At 42.2% G+C, this 22758-nt stretch overlaps 1 protein-coding gene across 1 annotated transcript in view; it reads left to right on the forward strand.

Moving 5' to 3' along the window:
• The window catches only part of GRIN2B (glutamate ionotropic receptor NMDA type subunit 2B), a 296216-nt gene that overhangs the window by 92158 nt on the left and 181300 nt on the right, over window positions 1-22758 (forward strand). The window contains exon 2 of the mRNA XM_007454634.1: window positions 20841-21439. Within this exon, the coding sequence (XP_007454696.1) occupies window positions 20841-21439 (599 nt within the window). The remainder of the gene's footprint in view (window positions 1-20840; window positions 21440-22758) is intronic.

Here is a 22758-nt window from a genome sequence, read left to right on the forward strand (position 1 = left end):
AAAAAAAAAAAAAAAAAAAAAAATGTTTAACCTCACCATAATGAAAGATATGAAAATTTAAAAAGCAGTGACATATTTTTCACCTACCAAATTGGCAAAATTTTAAAAAATATACTAACTACGGAGTATAGTGAGATCAGCACTTTCTTACACTTTGCTTACGAGAGTGTGAAATGATACAACGTTTTTGGAAAACAGTGTGTAAAAATGCATTAATGACTTTTAAAATTAGTATCCTTGACTGACTCTTCCCTAATTCTACTTCTAAAGAGACTGTCTTCATGACATCGGATATTCAGACAGAAGTACAAACAAACATATTCTTTTTTAAAAAATTTATTTCATTGAAGTATAGTTAATTATTTCTGCTGCACAGCTAAGTGGTTCAGTTATACATATATATACATGCTTTTTCATATTCTTTTCCATGATGGTTTATCACAGGCTATTGAATATAGTTCCCTGTGCTATACAGTAGGACCTTGTTTATCCATCCTATATGTAGTAGTTTGCATCTGCTAATCCCAAACTCCCAATCCATCCCTCCCCCATACTCCCTCCCCCTTGGTAATCACAAGTGTGCTCTCTATGTCTGCAAGTCTGTTTCTGTTTTGTAGATAAGTTCATTTGTGTCATATTTTAGATTTCACATGTAAGTGATATCATATGATATTTGTCTTTCTCTTTCTGACTTACTTCACTTAGTATGATAATTTCTAGGTCCATCCATGTTACTGCAAATGGCATTATTTTATTCTTTTTTATGGCTGAGTAGTATTCCAGTGTGTGTGTGTGTGTGTGTGTGTGTGTGTGTGTGTGTGTATACCACATCTTCTTTATCCATTCATCTGTCGACGGACACAAACAAATGTATTCTTTATAGTACTGTTCACTAAGCACTTACTCTGTGTCCATCACCACACCATGTGCTTCAGAGGCATTATCTCATTTACCTTGTGAGGTAGGTGCATTACTGACCCATTTTACAGATGAAGAAACCATGGTGAGAGAGGCTAAGTAACTTGCCTACGGTAACAGCCTGTTGGTGATATGGTCCTGTTCCCACCTAGACAGTCTTACCACAGAGCTCCTGCACTTAACCCACACGGTGTAATGCAGTATAGTGCTTACCTAATATGTTATTTTTCTGTTTACCTTTTGCTCCCCGTGAAAGCTTAGGCAAGTAGCTCCTGTCTCTGTCCCCGGCCTCCAACCCAGCCTTTGGCATTTATTAGGCACTTGATGAATATCTGCTGAAGGAATAGCCTAATTGAACCTTTATTGTCCTCAGAACCAAATCCTCCCTTATGCTTGTGCTCCCTTATGCTCCCACCACTGGAATCGGCTTCTCATCCTGTTAGTACCTGGTCATAATCATCACCACCACCACCACTGCCACCGTCTTCCTACTTCTCCATCATGAAAATTTTCCTCATTCCTGATCATGTGTGATCCCTTCCCTTTCTGAGCCCCATAACATTTATTTTAATTCACCCTGTGATAATTACATTACACTTTGCATTATTGTCACTTGTACATTCGAGGTGTCAGAATTTTGGTCAGGGATAATTTCCCATAACTTAATTGCATCCTCCTTAGTGCCTAGGACAGGGCCGTTCATGTCGTGTGTTCTCAGGAATGATTAAATGCATATCATGTCTTTAGCAGTAAATAGAGAAGGCTAGACTATACATAAAACACATCCCCCAACTAGAGCTCTTGATAAAAAGACTTAGCAAAGCACTGTAACATTGTGGCACCATTTTGAAAAATGATATTTACTATTACTTTGTGCGTTAGGCTCGGCAAGGTTAGTAACCCAGTGGGTGTCAACTCCTTCTTTGATGCCCTTGTACCCCAATGAAGGCCTGTAAATCATTAAGTACCTGCTCTAGACTCAAGGATTCCACTATTCCCATTCTCATTACTCCATTTTCTATCTCAGGGATGAGCATTCTCTGATAAAGTTGGCTTGGAACCACATTGGTTTCAGAGTATTGGGCAAATGAGCTATAATTAGCCATCTGGATGTTCACCTTTCACCTCATTACACTTCACCTTTTTCACATTTTGATTAAAAACCCACTAGCAAAATTAACAATTGAACCCAAAGGGGTTCAGTCTTTATCTAATATGTGTAACTAGTTTTGTACCCATTTGTACCAGTCATCAGCTTGGGTTAAAAGAAGGGTCACATCTTTTATTGTTAAATTTACCATTAAAACTCCCTCCTACCCATATTATCGGGAAAAGCAAATTCACCCTCTGAAGGTCTCGCTAATATCCATGCCAGATTGTTCAAGAACACGAGGAGTTTACTCCGGCTATAGATCAGCCTCATTCTAGACCTCAGAAGGAGAGAGAACTGGATGGTCTGAGCAGCCTACTTAGTAGACCCTGTTTTGGTTTGGTTTGGTTTGTTTATCTGGTTTGCCTTGGGCTTACAGTGCTTCAAGTTACATTCATTTGCTCATCCACTGTTCCCAGGACACGGTCATTGTCCTGGGAGGTCTATATCTGAAGGACTTCCAGCTTCAGCCTTATCCTGTGTTGAAACTGCTCCTCCTCCGGGAACCTCCAGTCCCCTATAAGTTGAGCTGGGTTCATGTCGTACATTGCCCATTGCCTCATGGTGAGTTCCACCGTTTTTCTTTCCTGTCAGCGGTCTCAGTCTGAACTATATCAATCTACAGAAGAGTGTCTAGTAATTTTGAAGGAGTTTGGGGGTATCAATCTGTTTTCTCCCAACAGAATCCTTGACTCTGTATTACTTTCTCCACCTCTTCTCTAGAGGTCAGTGTTGTCCATACCAAGAGGGATACTTTTGTTATGCCCGAAAGTCTTCTTTTATTTCTCCCCCCAGGAAAGGAGGTGTTTGTTTGCCTTGGGGAACTCCTTGGGAGGATGCAGACTTCTTTCCAGGTGCATCTGAACGAAGAAGCAGACCATGGCTTCTTTTACTAAACAACGTTAAGTCCTGTCTCACCATGACCTCCCTCATGTGTATTTAACAGATATGTACTCTCTCTGTATAGATCTTTCTATGTCGACTTCCTTCTTCCTTTTTTTGCACATGTGCACACAATATTGTGCAGGTGTGTGCATGCACAAGCTCACAACTGATAGCACACTAGCTATGTCAAATGGTGTAAAAATTGAATTTGGGAAAAACAAGGAAAGTGTGGGTCTTTGAGTAGAGAAAAACGTGTCTCTTTCATAGAGGCTTGCAGTTTCTACGTGACTGGATGGGAGGGAACTTACCAAGCCTGTGTTTGTGAGTCACTGGGTGGGCACATGGTAACACCGGTCACTTCTGCAGTTCTGACCATCCTCTCTAAGCCAGCACCCTGGCAGACTGCAGTTGTTCAAGAGTTCCTACTCTGCTAGTGTTTCAGGGTGAAATTCACCCACAACTGTAATCAGTGACATCTCTGGACCCTCCCAGAGAATGGACCCTAAAGCGCTGATTTCACCACTGAGGATGTGGGTATGAATAAAGGTTAAGACTTTGCTGAGAATACATTAGTTAGAGACCTGGGGGTGGCTTTGATGATGAGGAACAGCGTTGGAAAGTGTGATTGTTTTTTAGACTTGTGAAGATCTTTAGAAATTAGTTGATCTGTGAAAGAAAAAAAATCTGTTACAAGGCTGCTACATTGCCTGTGATAGAAATGTACTATGTCTTAAGTGAGTCAGATATTTAGAATTTCAATTTATTATTTCTGCCTTATCTCTTCTTGCTTTTAGTTATGTATTTACTCTGTGCAGACATGATTTAAATACTGCTTCTTTCTCAGTAAGAGTTATTTTGCATACTTTATGTGTGCGCCTAGAGAGTTTTATATTCTAAAATTTTGACTGGAGGACATTAGATAGGTATTTCACTGTATCCATGCTGGCTGATGAGTCATGAAAGAGAACCAAGGGAATTGGGTGGGGCTAGTGGCCTGAGCCATGGGCACGAATTGGAGTGAGCGGTGGGGAGTGTTAGTCTTTCTTTATGCTCAGAGCAAACCAGTCTGCAGATGAGCCAGAGGCTAACGGTAGTCTTCAGACTGGGGGCAGAACTCAGATTGGGGAAAGCTGAGAGGAGACCTGTGGTTTTCACATGGGAAGAAAGGGGTAGTTTTCCTTAAGATAATGAAGAGGAATTGTGTCTGGTAAAATAAGGTAACCTGTTGGTAGAGAGCCACCAAAATGGCACCTGCCCAGCAGACCCACTAGAAGCTCTTCCACCTGAGACCCGACGGTAGCTGGGAGCAATGGCTGAAGAATATGACTTTTATGAAACAGTAGAATGAGTATCATCAGTGGGCTGGTGAATGTTGTTCTGATCGGACAGTGAGAAGCAAGAAAGAGGCAAGAGTATGTCTCTTGGGCTGGAAATCATAGTAGTCATTCAGTGGAGTGAATGACCGCAGTCATGGAAAGAATCAGTGGGACCCGCATCAAGACCTGAGGAGGTAGAATGTTCTCACACATTCAGAAAAGGACAACTTGGGAGCTCAGCTCTTCTGGGTTGTATTGAATATCCAGTCAACGTTGAAAGCTGTTTACTCAATTATAACTGATGCTTAGGCAAGAAGGACGATAAAAATGATGACGACTATATCAACGTAACCCGTTTGTAAATATTTATGGAATAAACCTTTTCCTTGCCTATACTGTTGGTCATCGTACGTGGTAACTAACCTCACACTTACTGAATCTGAGAATTTACTCTGTGCCAGGCATTGTAGTAGCCACTTTCACAGGTATTACCTCATTTGATCCTCTTTTTTAATTTGAATTTTATTTTATTTATTTATACAGCAGGTTCTTATTAATCATCCATTTTATACATATTAGTGTATACATGTCAATCCCAGTCTCCCAATTCATCCCACCCCTCCCCCCATTTGATCCTCTTTACAACTCTATACATTAAGAATTAGCACTGTTATTTTCTAGAGGAAAATAACGGTCGGATAAGTTAAATTACAGTCTAAGTTCACACAGACAAGAAGTATCCAGATTTGGATCTGAATTTCTGATTCCAAATCCAGTTCTCTTTCCATAGCCCTAGTATGCGTTTTCTCTTTTTGTACTTACTGCTTTGTTACCTTGGCCTCTTCCTTCTAAAACCATGTAAGTTTATAAAGAGCAAAATCTAAATTTTAGATTTTCACTTAGGGGTCATTATGAAGTGGTGGCTATGGGAAACCAGTTATCAAAATCACAAAGAAGGATGAGGCATCAGGCGTTGAAACCCAGAGAGTAAAAGTTTGTAGAAATCTCTAGAGGTCAGGGCCCCTTATTCTTGTCAGGCAGAATTCACCACAGAATATCTTTAGACTATTTTTCTCAGGAATAAATAACACATTTCTATCTTTCAGTGTGGTTAAAATAGAGGGAGTTTGCAGTTTGTACGTTAGGGCTAAATTAATGTTTGACCTTTAATCTCAATGCCAGCAAATATCTCCATAACCTCCTCCCACTTAACCAAATTTCAGTGAAATCAATAAAGTATTCTGGAAACTAGTCTTTTTGACAGCTACTCAGCCACTATTTCACAGAGGGTAATACCCTCAGAATGAGCCAAATTTGGTCAAAGCCAATGAACGTTAAGTTCTTTTGAAGTGATCGTGGACAGACAGGTCACTGTGAAATGCCCGATAATTCAGAAGAAACAGAACACTAACTTTCTCTCCCCCTATATTTATAAGGATGTAGGAAATGATGTGAACAGAGTGCACACTAGCTTTGTGTGCAATGAGTAAAAGTCGAAGACTGGCATGAATCTGGCTTCCAGGGCATATTGAAGTTCTTGAGCTTACAGGGCAAGATGGGAGAAGTTTCCTTACTTGTAATGGTGGAGAACTGGATGTATTAAAATTTTAGAAACCAAGAGCCATGTTCAGAGTAGCAGAAATTAAAAAAAAAAAAAAAAAAAATAGAACTCCAGGTAAAATAAGTAGCTTACTTTCTGAACTGTTAGGTCCTGACCTGGTGTATTGCAGGACCAGCCTCCCTCAGTGCCTCATAGAGGTTTGTGTGGGTCCCAGTGGCCTGGCAGCATGTGGGGCAGCTGTCTTGTCGCTGTGAGTTTATGTGGCTCTGCTCATTTTTCACTGTACGTGGACAATCTGCGTGTAATAATCTGAGTTACCTGACATCATCGGCTGGCTTGCTTTTTTTCTTTTGGGAACATACTTGCAAGCAACTTACGGTTAACCCTTTCAATGCCTGTGAAAGGTTTGTGGTTTTGTTAACACCAAACATATCAAAGAAGGAAGCTTAACCGAGTCTGACTCTAGAAGTCACTCACTGAGCAACATGGCAACCCTCTACTAGTACATATTTAATTTAAAAAAAACCACAATTAGGTATTCAAGGAGTTTTACTGTGACCAGATCAGGAGGATCTTTGCCTTTATGGGAAGTAGATGAGAGGGGAATCTGGGAGTTATTCTCCCTTACGGAAGGAAGAGATTAAGAAGCTGAGAGACGGTTCCCAGTGTTGCTTTCCAAGTTCAGGCCAAGTGTTCTAAGAGAAGTTATCTGTCTGGGGGGTGGTAGTGGGGGGGGATGGAAAAGGCCACATGTAAGCAGCAAGATTAAGATGGTTTGAGCTCATGCAAGGAAAATGGTCCCACATCCTAGGAGACTAGAGAAGAACTTAGTTTATCTATCAAGCCCCAAATTTGAATTTTAAAGACAGTAAAAGTGTAAAGGATACCAGATACACATCTCTAGTAAGTCCCTTCTTTTACGGTCAAGGACCTTAATAAAAAACAATGGGGCTTCCCTGGTGGCGCAGTGCTTGAGGGTCCGCCTGCCGATGCAGGAGACGCGGGTTCGTGCCCCGTTTCGGGAAGATCCCACATGCCGCGGAGCGGCTGGGCCCGTGAGCCATGGCCGCTGAACCTGCGCGTCCGGAGCCTGTGCTCCGCAAATGGGAGAGGCCACAACAGTGAGAGGCCCGCATAACGCAAGGAAAAAAAAAAAAAAAACAATGGAATGCTGAGACTTGGAATGGGGATATTTTCGTGAATATGTCTGAGGAAGTTGAATTCCCAGATTGCCCTGTAGCCTGTAAACTGGCAGAGGTTTTTTTTTTTACTTGCTAAAGAAGAACCTCTCTCTTGCTTTTCCTGATGAACGTGGAGAAGCACAAGCCTGATTCACTTTTCAAAATGCAATTGGACTTGAGACTTAAAATGTCTGTTCTTTGAAAGATGTTGCTATAGAATAAAAAGATGCAAAAAAAAAAAAAAAGAAGTTGAGTGAGATGAGCTTACTCTTTGCCACCAAAGATTTGAATATTAAGAACTTAATAACCAAGCGACTGATTCCATAGAGGTCCTTGGTAGGAGGTCTTTTGGGGACTCTGTCTAGATAGTTTGGATAATCTTTGCATCATTGTGGAACTCAGGAATATAAATACAAGGAGATACTTTCTTATGAGCCAAGACAGCTTTCCTTTTTGTGTGAAACATAACTTGCAAACTGAACTGATTAGTTCTAGTAACTTTGTTAATAGGTTGTTGCATATGTAACCAACATAAGCCTCAACATACAGACAAGGACATTGTGTCTCATTCCATTTACACCTGGAGGAAGCACCCCACTCAGTTCAGATGTGTCTTTTTTTTTTTTTTTTTTTTTTTTTGCAAAAGGTGAGACACTGTGTTACTGTGTGAATTCTCAAGGATGCCATTGCTACTCTGTATTCATTTAATTTCATGGAGCCAAGAATAAAAGCAGATCTTGAAATATACCCTTGCTTTATTAGTAGGTAAATAAAATTAAAAAGAACATTATGTTAATTTAAGAGACATGGAGGGGGCTTTGAGAATTGATAGCTGCTTGGGTAGTTGTCTGTGCATTTTTAAATGAATGGGGCATAGAGACTAATAAAGTGAACTGAAGAAAATTTGGTGTCAGGCTACTTTGGTGAGTTGCTTGGATTTAATTTTGCCGTCGCAGGTTATCTTTTATGCAAGGAGCACTGAGGTAATTGATGGATCTCCCGAATGATGCACACAATTATCGAAAACTATTGGAGGATCAGACGAAAAAGGCCAGAGTAAAGAAAAAAAATACATGGAGAGAAAGGAAAGACTAGAAAGTATCACTCCCCTAGCTTTTCTGAAGGAACACTGAAAAGAAATCTTAACAAAATCAATTTGCAATCATTTGAAGAGAAGAGGGCTTTTTAACTGGGTAGCTTGACTTCATAAAGGACCAGTCCTGTCATACTAATCTCATCTTCTGAGATGAAAATGAAAGACGGGGTAGATCAAGGAGAAAGATTTATATGTAATTCATTTAGACGGTGGGATGCTGTGGATATGATGCTGTATGGTATTTCTATCAGCCCTTACATCGCTGCCCGAGATAGTGGACATCAGAGGCTGGTTGTCCACCTGAGGACAAATCTAAGGCTGAGTTCAAGGCCAGTGTTACTTATATTTCTGTCCATAGTCTGGTATTTGGATTAAAATGCACGGGCGTTTAATTTGCTCACCGCACAGAGCTGGTGGGAGAACCGGCAAAGAAAGAGATAAGTAAAAAGAAGCTTAAAAAAATATAGCTGTCCAGCCACACTGCACCTCTATTCTCACCATTCTTATGACACATATTCGAAACCTCATGTTATCATTTAACTGAAGAAAGCCATCAGTTATTCTGTGTATTTTGGTCTATCTTCCAGTCGGCTCACTCTGAGGATGAGGAAGAGTTATACTTTGTCTCTACGTCCCACAGCACCTGCATTTAATAAGTCCTTGATTGATTAGCAAACAGCTAATAAGATCATAAAGAACCGGTTGTATGAGGTCCAATAAAAGAATACCGTAGGGTGGTAACATGGACCAAATCCATCACTAGTTAGCAGTGCAACTGTGCTAGTAGGTGGATGCATAGGGGTGAAGCTTAAGAACTCATGAAAATAGTCTCTGTACTATTCTAGGTGGGGGTTAGACTTTTACTAGATAACTGTGATCATTCTGTGGTTCACAATTAAAACAGGAGGTGTAGATGGTTCAGATGGGAGCCACAGCACTGATTCATGGAAGCTTGAGGATGTGTGGGGTGTGGTTAAGTCCACTCTGAGGTCAGACCCAGCTAGATTCTCAGACCAGCAGTGACCTTGGGTGAGTTACTTAACTTCTCTAAAGCTCACTTTCTCTATTGATGAAACAGAGAGAGTAATAGGGCTTTACTTCATAGGGGTATGAGAATTAATTGACATAATGCATGTATAACCGAGTACAGTGTAAACTCAATAAATATTGTAATAAGAAACATAATAAAGGAGAAATAAAGGGGGTTGTTTAGGCTAAGGAAGAAAAGGCTGAGAGTAAGTGTAATTATAATCTTTACACACAAAACAAATCACAGACCATCGTCTGAGTTGACATCACCTTAATTTAGTTCAATAAAAATTTTGAGGGCCTTTGCCCGAGGAAAATGTGAGAGCCAAAGGGCTTCATCTGCAGCATGATGGAATTGAGATAGACATAGGGAAGATTTTCTGAAAGTCAGGATTGCTGGACTCACTGGCCTGTATATCTGAGGAAAATTGTGGAATATTCTTTGAAGGCTTGGAAAATAATCTAGTTCCACCTCACAGTCTCCTAAACTGGTTTAAGCGTGGTCCTGTTCTGAGCTGGACTAGTGTCTTCTCGAGCCACTCTGGTTAATGTGTCTTCTTTGAGATCCCAGGCTGGTATTATTTAATAGAGAGTTTTAAGCTGTGCTTGTACAGGGTTAACGTATTGGCACCTTTCAAGCAGTACCAAATTAGCATCAGAATGTCATTGCTGAGCCATCAGGATCCACCATTTTGTTTTTGTTATAGCATGGATCAGAATTCACAGCCAGCTGACGTGAGCCTGAGAGGTGAGTGGCTTTACTGCCAGGTCTAAGGATAATGAGACCATGTAAGAATCATACTTGTCTGGGGCGATTCCTCTATAGGCAGAGGCCCCACTGTGAAGAATCTAGATGAGAGATTAAGTGTGCCGGCATCTGATTGTAACAGGGGCTCTATACTCCAGAGAGTCTGATGAGGATGCGTAAAAGGCTAAGCTCGAAACTTCTTTGTTGGAAATGCCAATTGGCATTTTCTTTTAAAGAGCTCTTTTTCTGCTCACATGCTTCCATCAGAGGAAACGTATTTAGGTGAAATGTATGAACTACAGAAATGTAGGAGACCATTGAATACGGTTTAAAAACAAGAAATACACAAACTTCAAAATAAGAATGTATAAATGGGCTCTTGTCCAGCTCTTATTTTCAGGAAAGATCTTGCCACCTGTGATACCTCCCTCGAGTGATGGCATATGCTCATCCCTGCTTGGCCAATCTTCCAGAGTCAAGTTGAGATACTAACAGCATTTCAGCAGCCCAAGGCCCCAGAAGGGAGAATGGAAACGCTGGTTGGGCTGAAGGTGTAGGCCAGTTAGGACATTCCAATGGGGTCTTTATCTGTGGAACTAGGACTGTGGGCAAAGAGAGTCAAAGAAGGAAGAAACCTCAGCCCGGGCTGCGGTGCCCATTACAGCAGTGACAAGATGGCCAGGGATATTGGCAGGGTTGCTTCTTGTCCATCGGGGCAGCGGTTAGGCTGGGCCAGAGACAGTGTGATGCTGGACTGTGTTGGAAGCTGAATCCACAGCATTCTGTACCTTCTTGGCCAAGTATTCCTTCTGTATACAGAGAGAGTAATAGGTGTTTTCTAGGAACGTGGACAGGATCGTGTGGCTCTCCCTGTGTCAGGTTAGGCACTGGGTGTCGGTTCCAGCCGACGGCGTCGGGTACTCAACGAGACTTCATATACACACGCCTCCCAGAGCTTGAGGGAAAGAAAATGAAGGGTGAGTGGGTAGGAACTCTGAACTCATAAAGAGCCCTTTTTAGTGCTTTTACCCAGCAGGCACAAATGAGGAATAGCAAAAGTGAGAGTTGAATAATTCCAGAAAAGGAGAGCAATTTTCAGTATAAAGAGAACAGAGAAAATCTCAGATAAACTTAGATGTAACCAATCAAACACCGGACACCATTTTTACCCTTCTGTGGGCCAGGCATACTGGGATCTGCGCAATGAGTCTAGGGAGAGGCTGAGGGCTGGTAGGACTGGACTTAACCTTGTACACTGCATGCCGCAGGTAGCAAGCTCCAAGAAACCTATTTTAGGCCAAATAACCCACTCGGTGTGACTCAGACTGGTGTGGGAATGCAGGGGTTTGGTACAATAGAGGACAAAGCCACATAAACTTCTCACTGTTAAGGGTAGGAAGGGGTGTCCAACCTCTGTTGGCATCTGCAGATAGAGGCAGCAGGGTCCAGCATCAAGGGTGTCAGGGACTGTGCAGAATAGTTGCAAGTTCTGAGTAGGGCTCCTCATCCAATAGAGACTGGAATAAAGGTCAGGACACGTGGAAGGACTTTGGTTGGTCACATGGTTAGTCTGTAAAGGAGGAAGGCTTCTCCCGGGCGGGCACGTCTGCACCCAGCAGGCTCACCACATCAGGTGCTCCAAATACTGGGCTTAGAGCAGCCCAGTCAGCTTTAGACGATGGTGTTGGTGAGGATGGGACAGGACCAATCCTGGTTTAAAGGTTGGCAGGCATGCCTGGTGGCTAAAATTCTAAGTCCTACAATCGAGTGAGGCTGAGCCAGGCAGGTGCTGACAAGCTGTTGAAGATGTATATATATTTTTAATCTGCCTGCATGCAATTTTATTTTCACTTCTGGAGCCCTTCAAAATGCGATGCCTCTTTTAGACGGAGGACCGAATTGCTTTGGGACAAGTGAATAAATTCGAAGCCGCGTTAATTGTGAATGGCCGTCCTTGGCCAGGGACCTGGGGAAACAGATCACTGATGTTTGTTGAGAAAAACTTTCTCAGGAAACTTCTTTCTGCCACTGGAGGCTACGGCTTGTTAGCCTGTGGCAAACGACCGTGTTTGGTCCGAACTCTATAATAAATTCAGCAATGCTTCATCTTTCTATATAGAGCAGGGACAGGAGGACAAGGGACCTTTTGTTTTCCAGGGATCTCTTGCAGAGACCCATGTGTATGAACATAATCACTGTATTTAGAACCAGTGCTTTGTTATTTTTAGCAACAAAAAAGGTACCAGCACTCTTAGCTTCATCAAATACAAAATGCCTTTTCTACCCTCCCCCCTCTCTTGGGCGTCTCCCCCATTCTCTGCTCCCATTGGTATATGCATGTGATGCTCTGAGCGAATACATATACGGAGGTGGGAATGTTTATGTATTTGAAAGAAATGGCAACGTCTTCCCTCTGATAAATGCTGCTGGTGGGTCAAGTACCATCACTGGTCTGTACTCACCTTGTTCTTTAATAATGATCACAGTTCTTCTGTAAACTCTACCCTCTCAGCTTAAGTTAAATGGAAAGATTTTGATAGTATTGGATTTTGGATTTAGTATTTCATACCTCATAAAAAAATTTTTGTCTTCCCTTGGTTGTATGGTTTAGTTTTACGATGCCCTTCTTTTTATCTCTGAAATGCCCTTCTTTCTCTCTACGAAATGCTCAGATCTATATTTGTGTTGAACACACTTGATTTTGTAAACTTGTCTAAATAAATTTAGTCTGATATTGATAATCCTAATTAATACTGTTAGTTTAATATTTATACTATTTTTTCTCTATATCTGTTTCAATTTTTCCCAACTTTTCCTATTCCCCTACCTTCTTCGCTTGCGTTTACTTAAAAGTACGTTGATTCAGTCACAGAATGTGATTGTCGCTGAACTTGTCAGCTCGCTCTTTTATAGAAAAGGACCTCTTAATAAAAATACAAGTCGGTCCATCTGAGAGTTGTTTTGATGTGCATAATGGCACAGGCCACAGTGAGGGATTTTAATTTCAGATGAAATGTAAGAGCCTTGTTCAGATTTTGGCATCTTGATACCTTCCAGAGGAGGATAAGTACATTCCGGAAGTTCTCTTGGTATCCTCCAGGCCTTCTGCCCCCCGACTTAATTCTTTATTCTCTTGGGTATATTAGCAAGAGGGATATAGGCCCTTTTATTCTTCTCTCATTGCCCTGTCTGTTGCTTGTAAGCTGTCTTCTTGCTATAAAATCATCTCTGAGACCTAGAATAGGAAGAACCTTGTAGACGTTCTCAAAGTGAATACTTTCAGTTTGTTTCTCAGCTGTGGCTTAAATTCCGCGACTGAAGCACCTCCAAGAGGGAGACTCAGGGAAGAAAACGGGACAAAAGTCAAGGAGAAAGTGAAATTATCTTCTGAAAGAACAAATAAGAAAAAGACTGCTGGCTTCTGGGGGAGTTGTTTAGTTATCCAGAATGGCTCTTAGACTAGCTCAGTCTGCTTGGCTATCTGTTCATGGGCTCTTGAAGACCCAGAGTGTTCTCCTTTGTGTGCCATGGTTTACAAAGAATGAATCTGGGGCTTCCCTGGTGGCGCAGTGGTTGAGAATCTGCCTGCCAATGCAGACAACACAGGTTCGAGCCCTGGTCTGGGAAAATCCCACATGCCATGGAGCAACTGGGCCCGTGAGCCACAATTACTGAGCCTGCGCGTCTGGAGCCTGTGCTCCGCAACAACAGAGGCCGCGATAGTGCGATGAAGAGTGACCCCCACTTGCCACAACTAGAGAAAGCCCATGCACAGAAATGAAGACCCAACACAGCCATAAATAAATAAATAAATACATTGTGTATTATTTAAAAAAAAAAAAAAAAGAATGAATCTGGCAGGAAAGATCGTGATTCTTCACCGGTGAGCTTCCTTTGTGTGTTTCAGTCATGATATTTCTGATTAATGGCGAGGTTGGAGAACATCGGGTGCTTTTTTCCTTCTTGCAGGGCATTGCTCACTAAATTGACACTATCCAAACCCACCCTAAATAGCTACCGCCAGCCTTAGTCACCTGAAAAAAAAATGATGGTTGGAATCAGAATTTATAGTCACCAAAGAGGGGGTCTCTTGGAGTTAGGTCGGGGAGAGGAAATCCCCTCCTCGTGTTGGGGGAGGAAAGACATTTTGTCCCCACGTTCTGCTTTTGCTGTGTGCTCAGCATGGAAGAAGTAAAGAAGAAATACCCAGGACGAAGCCAGCCAGAGTGAACCTGGCCTCTTAATCCATTATTTCTACACTTGCCCTCTAAATCTGATAGTAGTGGAGAAAGTTTTCAGCAAAAGCCTAGTAGTGACTCTAGACTTTTATCAAACACAGATCCTCCTTAGGAACTGAATTTAGAAGGAAAACAGCAGGACTTTTTCACTCATATACTAGGAGGAAGGACTCGGAGAAAAATCAGATTTATTTACTCTGGAATTACTTTAATGTCCTAGCAGGCTCATAATCCCTATGATGTTATAAATTACCAAGATTTGAGTAGTGTGGGAGACTTTAAAATGCTAGAAAAATATATTGTCAATTCGATAGCCAACAAAAATAAACTAGATTTGAGAACTATCTGGTTGAAACATCAGTTGCCACGTTTTTTAATTGAGGTGTAATTGGCATGTAATGTTATATTAATTTTGAGTGTACAATATAATGATTCCTTATTTGTAAATACTGTGAAATGATCACAGTAAGTCTTGTTACCATTCGTCACCATACATATTACAAAACTTTCTTCTTTTCTTGTGATGAGAACTTTTAAGATTTACCCTCTTAGCAATTTTCAAATATGCAATACAGTATTATTAAATGTGGTCATCAGGTTGTACATTGCATCCCAATGAGGTATTTATTTTATAACTGGAAGTTTGTACCTTTGACCCCCTTCACCCATTTCACTCGCCCCATCACGCCCCACCTCTGGCAACCACCGTTCTGTTCTCTGTATCTATGAGCTTGGCTTTTTTGTTTGTTTTGTTTTGTCTTGATTTGATTTGATTCATTTGTTTTGTTTTGTTTTTTAGAGTCCACATACAAGTGAAATCATATGGTATTTGTCTTTCTCTGCCTGATTTATTTCACTTAGCGTAATGCCCTCAAGGTCCATCCACGTTGTCACAAATGGCAAGATTCCATTCTTTTTTGTGGCTGAGTAATACAGAAGCAAAAATAAACAAGTGGTACTACATCAAACTAAAAAGCTCTGCACAGCAAAAGAAATCATCAACAAAATGAAAAGGCAGTCTATTGAAGGGGAGAAATATTTGTAAATCATATATCTGATAATCATATATCATATATAAAAAGAACTCATAAAACTCAGTAGCAAAAATAGAAACAATCATTAAAAAATGGTCAGAGGACTTGGATAGATATTTTTCCAAAGGAGACATGCAGATGGGCAACGGGCACGTGAAAAGATGCTTGGTATCACAAATCATCAGGGAATGCAAATCAAAACCACAGTGAGGTATGACCTCACACCTATTAGAATGGATTATAAAAAAGATAAAAAATGACAAGTGTTGGAGAGGGACGTGGAGAAGAGGGAACCCTCGTGCACTGTTGATGGGAACATAAACTGGTTCAGCCACTATGGAAAACAGTATGGCAGTTCCTCAAAAAATTAAAAATAGAACTACCATATGATTCAGCAATTCTACTTCTGGGTATTTATCCGAAGAAAATGAAGATACTAACTAGAAAAGATACACGAACCCTCCCATGTTCATTGCAGTATTATTTACAGTAGCCAAGATGTGAAACCAACCTAAGCGCCCACTGAGGGATGAATGGACAAAGAAATTGTGAAGACACACAGAAACACACACAATGGAAAATTACCACATTTTAAAATTCAACAAATATTTACTGGGAGTCCACTTTGGGCCAGGCCCCATTCTAGGTGCTGGGTTATGGCAATGAGCAAATAAATTGATCCTTGCCTTCACGGTGTTTACACTCTAGTTGGCACGAGGCATACATTCATAATAAATACATCACGTCATCTGTTCGATGGTGATAAATGCTATGGCAAAAAGCAAAAGTGGAGCAGGATAAGGGGGCTCCGGCCTCCCTGCGACAGGAGAGGGCGGCTGTCACGTCGCATTGCAGGGTCAGGTTTGGGCTTTGTTGAGAAGGTGAGGTTTTAGCAAAGACTTGAACCTGGTGTGTGTGTTAGCCCTGTGAGTGGGTACCTGGGTAGCTGGAGGAAGTGTTTCAGGCAGAGGAAATAGCTTGAAATAAAGGTCTGGAGCGGGAATGAGTATCTTTAAGAGCGGTCAGCGTGCTTGGAGGAGAGAGAGGGTGAGAGTCAGAGGATGTGGGATCTGAGGGGCAGTGGGGTCCGAATCAAGGGTGTTGGCTTTTTCCTTTTAGGGAGTTGGGAAGCTATTGAGGGTTTGGGGCAGAAGGTGACATCTTATGATTTAAGCTTTAAAAGGATCATCCTGCTTCTTTGTTGAGCATGAGACTGGGGCAGAGGCAGGGGGTCCAGTTAGCAGGCCCTTTCAGTGATGGGTGAAGGATGAGGGTGGCTCAAACAGAGTGGGTAAAAAAAGGCTGTGTTCTAGATACCTTTCGAAGTTCAGGCGGTCACGGTGTCCTGACTGATTGGATGTAGGATTCCAGAGAAAGAGAGCGGCTGGCAGTGGAAGGACAGAGTTGCCTTTAACTGAAATGGGAAAGGCCGAGTTCAGTTTTGGAAGTGTTGGAGATGTTTCAGAGATATCCAAGCAGAGCTGTCAGATAGGCAGTCTGATGTACAGGTTGGAAGTTTTGGAGACAGAAGTGTGAGAGTGATCATCTTGGAAAAGGGATTTAAAGCGGGAGACTGAGTGAGATTTCCGAGGAGGTGAATGTCGATAGAAACGAAATGAACACCAGGGATTGACCCTGGGGCACCCCAGCTTCGAAAGGCCGGAAGGAAGAGGAGGAACCAGCAAAGAACATGGAGGAACAGCAACCAGTAAGGTAGGAGGAGGATCTAGAGAATGTGAAGCCCTGGAAACCAAGGGAAGAAAGCATATCTTGGAGCAAGTGATCACCCAAGTCAAAGGCTGCAGACGGATGTTGGAGTTGGCAATAACAAGGTCACCACTGCCTTTCACAAGAGGATTTTTAGAGGAGTGGTGGGGTCAAAAGTCTGACTGAAGTTAGTGCAGGAGAGAAGTGGGGAGGAGGAGTTGGACGAAGTAAATATGGATGATGCTGTCATGGAATTTGCTGCAGAGAGGAGTGAAGAAGTGACTGGTACACTTTCTGACCCTCTGGCTGGCTCCGGGGTGGATTCCCCGCACGTTTTGTGAAAGCACACGACTCTTCAGGCATATACCTTATTCCCGTGAAGTGGCTGTGTGCCATCAGCGTAGAAGTTTGGAACCGCTTGAGATCATCAAGGTCCTTTCAGTTCATCTCCCACCTGACAATGGAATCTTCTTTGTAATAGTAATACAACCAACATTTAAATTTTTTTCATGTGCCACCTAGGGATCCAGAGATGAATAAGGCACAGTTGCTGCTCTTGAGAAACATACCTTTTTTAACGGGATGAGGCAGGCATATGTGCTTCCCAAGAGAAAAGGGAATCTTCTTCATACACTCTAGGTAGGAGTGTAAATTGGTGCAGCCACTATGGAAAACAGTATGGAGGTTCTTCAAAAAACTAAAAATAGAACTGCCATAGGACCCAGCAATCCCACTCCTGGGTATACATCTGGGGGAAAAAAAAAATCACTAAAAAGATGATACACGCACCCCAATGTTCATAGCAGCATTATTTACAGTTGCCAAGATATGGAAGCACCCTAAGTGTCCATCAGCAGATGAATGGATTCACAAGATGTGGTATATATATACAATGTAATACTACTCAGCCATAAAAAAATGAAGTTTTGTCATTTGCAGCAACATAGATGGACTTACATTAAGTGAAATCAGTCAGAAAAAGACAAATACTGTATGATATCACTTACATATGGAATGTAAAAAATACAACAAACTAGTGAATATGACAAAGAAGCCGACTCACAGGTATAGAGAACAAACTGGTGGTTACTAGTGGGAAAAGGAACGGGGGAGGGGCAATATGGGGGAGCAGATTAAGAGGTACAAACTGTTAGGTATAAAATAAGCTACAAGGATATATTTTACAACATCCTGGGGAATATAGCCAATATTCTATAATAACTATAAACGGAGTATAACCTTTAAAAGTTGTGAATCACTGTATTGTACATGTGTAACACATAATTTTGTACATCAAATATACTTCAATAAAAACTTAAAAAAATATATAAATATTATGATAGAGGCATGTATAAAATATTGCAAAAGCACAGGGGAGACAGAACTAACTTGACCTGGGGAAGTTAGAAGAGACGATATGCATAAGAAAGCTGACATTTGAACTAGGTCTGAAAGATGAACATGACATTTTCCAGATGGAGTGCTGAGGAGAATCCCTTTATCAGATAATAATCCAGCTCCTTTTTGAATGTGTATAACTACAGAGAGCTCCCTACCTTATGAGGCCCATTTCATTTTAAATTGTTGCTGTAATTGTTGCAGATGTACTTTCTACATTGAGCCAAGCAGTGCCTTTTACTATTTCTGCTCATTGGTCCCGGTTTTCTCCTCTGGAGCTAATGGGCAGAGACTTATCTTTCTACCATATAAGTCATTTCTATATTTGCAAATAGTCATCTCTATAGTAGATTGGTTTTCTTTTAAATTCAATCTCATTAGCATGGGCTCATTTACTAAGGACCGTCCTGCCCCCTCCATGGGTTTTCTTTCAAGGCTATCTCTAGCTGTGTATTTGAACCAGCTGTGGTTTCACTGTAGATGGAGCGTTGTGGGTATTCAAGAACCTCCTTATGATATGTTCATTTATCAGAGAATGGGTAGACTTACTTTGTTTACAATGGGGATCCCTCTCATCCTAAGCCTGTGCATTTAAAGGTACATTTAAAAGCTTTTGTCACTTTGTTATGTCCACTGGGCTGCTGAAAACTCAAGTGATAATACGTCTCATTTGAGAATCCCCCAAATCCCCTTAACTTAGCTGGAACTAACAAGGAAAACAAATGGCTGTCCCTTTACAGTGATAACCATTCTGAGTGAGTTGTTCTGTCGCAGGGCCTTCCTTTCCTGTTGTTGTGGTTCGCTGTGGGCCCCTGACAAGTCTTGTCATAATTAAGCTTTGTTGTCCTGGATCCCCGCTATATCCTGCGACCTAAGGACAAGGTCAGCTTCACCTGAAGAGCAGTACATAGTGGCCAGGAGTAGGGACTGGCCACATACGAAATCACCGTTCTATCCTGAATTAATTTCCATTCCCTCCCCACCCATTCTTGCTGCCCCACCCTCTCTACTTCTATGAGTTCCATTGTCCTACCAGGCTCCTCCATGACTGTATATTTAAGCCAGGGGAGGGAGCCATTATAAGCACCATTTTACCCTTAGCAGAAAGAATTGCCCCCAGACGACTAGGCAGCTACTGTTTCATTCTGGATCGCTTGCGGGGAATGTGACGAGTTCAAGCCACGTGAAGCACACACAGCTCTGGCAGAGCCTCGAGGGGCTGGCGGCTTTCGATGCCCAATCAGGGTCTTTGGACACCAGCTGGATAGTTCCCAGCCTGCATTTTTTTCCAATAGTGGGTGCCCCAAAAATACTCCGCAGTTTCTCAGCTGTACAACAATGTGTTCCTGAACTAAGAAATCACTGCATCAGTTTTGTTTAAAAGCCTGATCTCTTGTAACCGTACTTTGAGGCTCTAGTTTGGGGGATTTTAAAAGAACTGCCCCTTTGAATTAAAGACACAATTTTGTTAGCTTGGATTGTTATAAAATGGAGATGAACCATCAGATAGGCGATAGGGGCCACTGACCAAGAAAAGAGATGTCATTACCCAGGAGGAAGTCAGGGGAAAATGGACTGAAAGAGAAGGACAAGGCTGAGAGGGTCTTCATTGCGTGGCTTCAGATTCCTCTAGCTGTAAGATCGAGACAAAATGCAGGGCTTGACATCTCCGAACAGCAGGAGAAATGCAGCTTAAAATGGGACACGTTTAAAATGGCTTCTCCCTCAAGAGGTGGGAGAAAACATAAGATGTTTAGAATTGACGGAGGGTTGTGTGTAATACACAGGTCAGACGGAGACCCATGGCATTATATAGGTAAGAGAAAGAACAATCCTTTCTATGTTGTTCTCATGTAAAGCTTAATCATGTATGACCTTGAAGACAAGTCATTCCAACTTGCAGCTGACACGTACTACTTGTGCATTACTCCACCTACATACCTCATTGTCAGAGTAGAAGACAGACAGAAAATTCCATGTGCATTTCACCTAACAATTATGTCTTTATAGAAAATCTTGTATTACAGCGTGCTTCCCTGCTAGCCATACCTGAGTACCACCCACCTGCTGGGCGACTAGAGGTAGATTTAAGGGCAGATTGATGGCATTTTGGATTATTCACTCCGATTGAATAATACATATCCCCAATTGATGAATCCAAAAGGCTCAAAAAATGGAAAGTGTGTGTTTGTGTTCATATAACACATTTGACAGCAAAACCTGACCTGAACTGACATGAGGCCGTTTACAGTCTTTATCCCACTTTATGTGACTCTTCACATGTTTTGCTCTAGAAACACTAGCATATTTGATTTTAGGAAGCTGCCTGAGGCTCTGCAGCAGCCCCAAGGATTTCAGACAAGAAGAGTATAGACCCATGTCGATTTTCTCAAGAGGAAGGTTTTGGGAAGGGAAGTATTACAAATGTTTGCAATTTAAACATATCCAATTTTAAAGGCATTACGTGGAAAAAGTAAATAATGAACACAAGCCTTTGTATCCAGATGGTCCAAACTCTCCCTCACCATTTCGTTTTGGTTTTTCTCTCTCTCTTCCTTTCTTTGTGTTCACTACTTTAGGATGAGTCCTCAATGTTCTTCCAGTTCGGCCCATCGATTGAACAACAAGCTTCCGTGATGCTCAATATCATGGAGGAGTATGACTGGTACATCTTCTCTATCGTCACCACCTACTTCCCTGGCTACCAGGACTTTGTAAACAAGATTCGCAGCACCATCGAGAATAGCTTCGTGGGCTGGGAGTTAGAGGAAGTCCTCCTGCTGGACATGTCCCTGGATGATGGAGATTCTAAGATCCAGAACCAGCTCAAGAAACTTCAAAGCCCCATCATTCTTCTTTATTGTACTAAGGAAGAAGCCACCTACATCTTCGAAGTGGCTAACTCAGTAGGGCTGACTGGCTACGGCTACACGTGGATTGTGCCTAGTCTGGTGGCAGGGGACACAGACACAGTGCCCTCGGAGTTCCCCACCGGGCTTATCTCTGTGTCCTATGATGAATGGGACTATGGCCTCCCTGCCAGAGTGAGGGATGGAATCGCCATCATCACCACCGCTGCTTCCGACATGCTGTCCGAACACAGCTTCATCCCCGAGCCCAAGAGCAGCTGTTACAACACCCACGAGAAGAGAATCTACCAGTCCAATATGCTGAACAGGTGAGTGTGGGAGGTCAGAGGAGAGCTTCCAAGACTGGGTTGGGTGTTCAGAGACTGTGGGAGGGGCAGTTCAAGATGTCTGAGGTTGAAGACTGGTCACTGGGGTGGCGATCGTTCGTGACGGTGGGAGGTCCAGATCCAGGGCTCGCTGCGCTGTGTTCTTGTTCTAAGAAATGCAAAACGTCTCCCTCTTCTTGACCACTTCCCGTGTGCCGAGTCTCACTCTGAGCGTTCCGTGTGTTCGACCTCATTTAACCCTCAGGGCAACAACTCTTATTAGGCAGCTTTTAAAAATTGTTTCATTTTATAATACAAGAGAATAGGCTTGTCCGAAGTCACGCTGAAAGTAAGAGGTTCAGTTTGGAGTTGAACCCAGGTCTCTCTGATCGCTACACGCCTGATCCCTATGAAAGATGAGACAGGCACAGAAATGAGGGAAGACCAGCCCCCTTACCTTTGGGACACTGCTGCCCAGAGAGGGAATGGGGAGTAGGGTACATGGGTCTGTAGGCACATGAAGAGGATTCGTCCCTTGGTTTTTAATCTGCCTTTGCTTCACCTTCCTCTGCCTTTGAGATTAAGTGCTGGCGTAGAGGCAGCTTTGGTGGCGGCTGTTAGTCTGGCTTATTGAACGAGAAGAAGGTGTGGGTGGAATCCTCCTCCCCCGACCTCACCTCAGAATCCAGCTACGGTGGCAGCACATCCTCTTAGGGGCCGTCGTGTGACCAAGTGGGGCAGGAAATTCTACACTGTGCTTTTGTGGTTTTGTTATTTGTATAAAACTGCTACATGTGTACACTGTAAAAATTCAAACCATATAGAAGAGCTCAAAAGAAAAAAAAAAGTAAAAACGGCCTTAAATCTGACTAGCCAAAACGGTCATTATTGAAATAATTAATGACTGTCTTCCTAGCTCTCTCCCGGTGCGTGTATACCCGTGTGGAGATAAATCTACAGTTTTACGTAAGTGGAAATATAACCAGACGTGCTGTTCAATAACCTGACTTCCTTTCACTCAACAATGTATTCTGGGTATCCATTTCACCTTTACTATGAACTATATCAGACATATAGAAAGATATTCAGAAAAACTTAATCCATACTCAGGTACCCACCACCCAGCTTAAGAAATAAAATATTAGAAAGTGTACTGCGGGGAGGTTGAAATACATTCAGAGGAGGTTGAATGTGTACTGACTTATACTTACTTAGCTTCTGGAAGGGACTTGGACTCTGTAGCCTCTTGTCTAAGCTCCTAATTCAGAGTTGACACTAGAAGTCGTTTTTCTGCGGCTGCGTCTGTGATCCATTCCTGCCAT

This window comes from Lipotes vexillifer, unplaced genomic scaffold, assembly GCF_000442215.2.
Source record: "Lipotes vexillifer unplaced genomic scaffold, Lipotes_vexillifer_v1.1 scaffold911, whole genome shotgun sequence".
Lineage (NCBI taxonomy): Eukaryota > Metazoa > Chordata > Mammalia > Artiodactyla > Lipotidae > Lipotes > Lipotes vexillifer.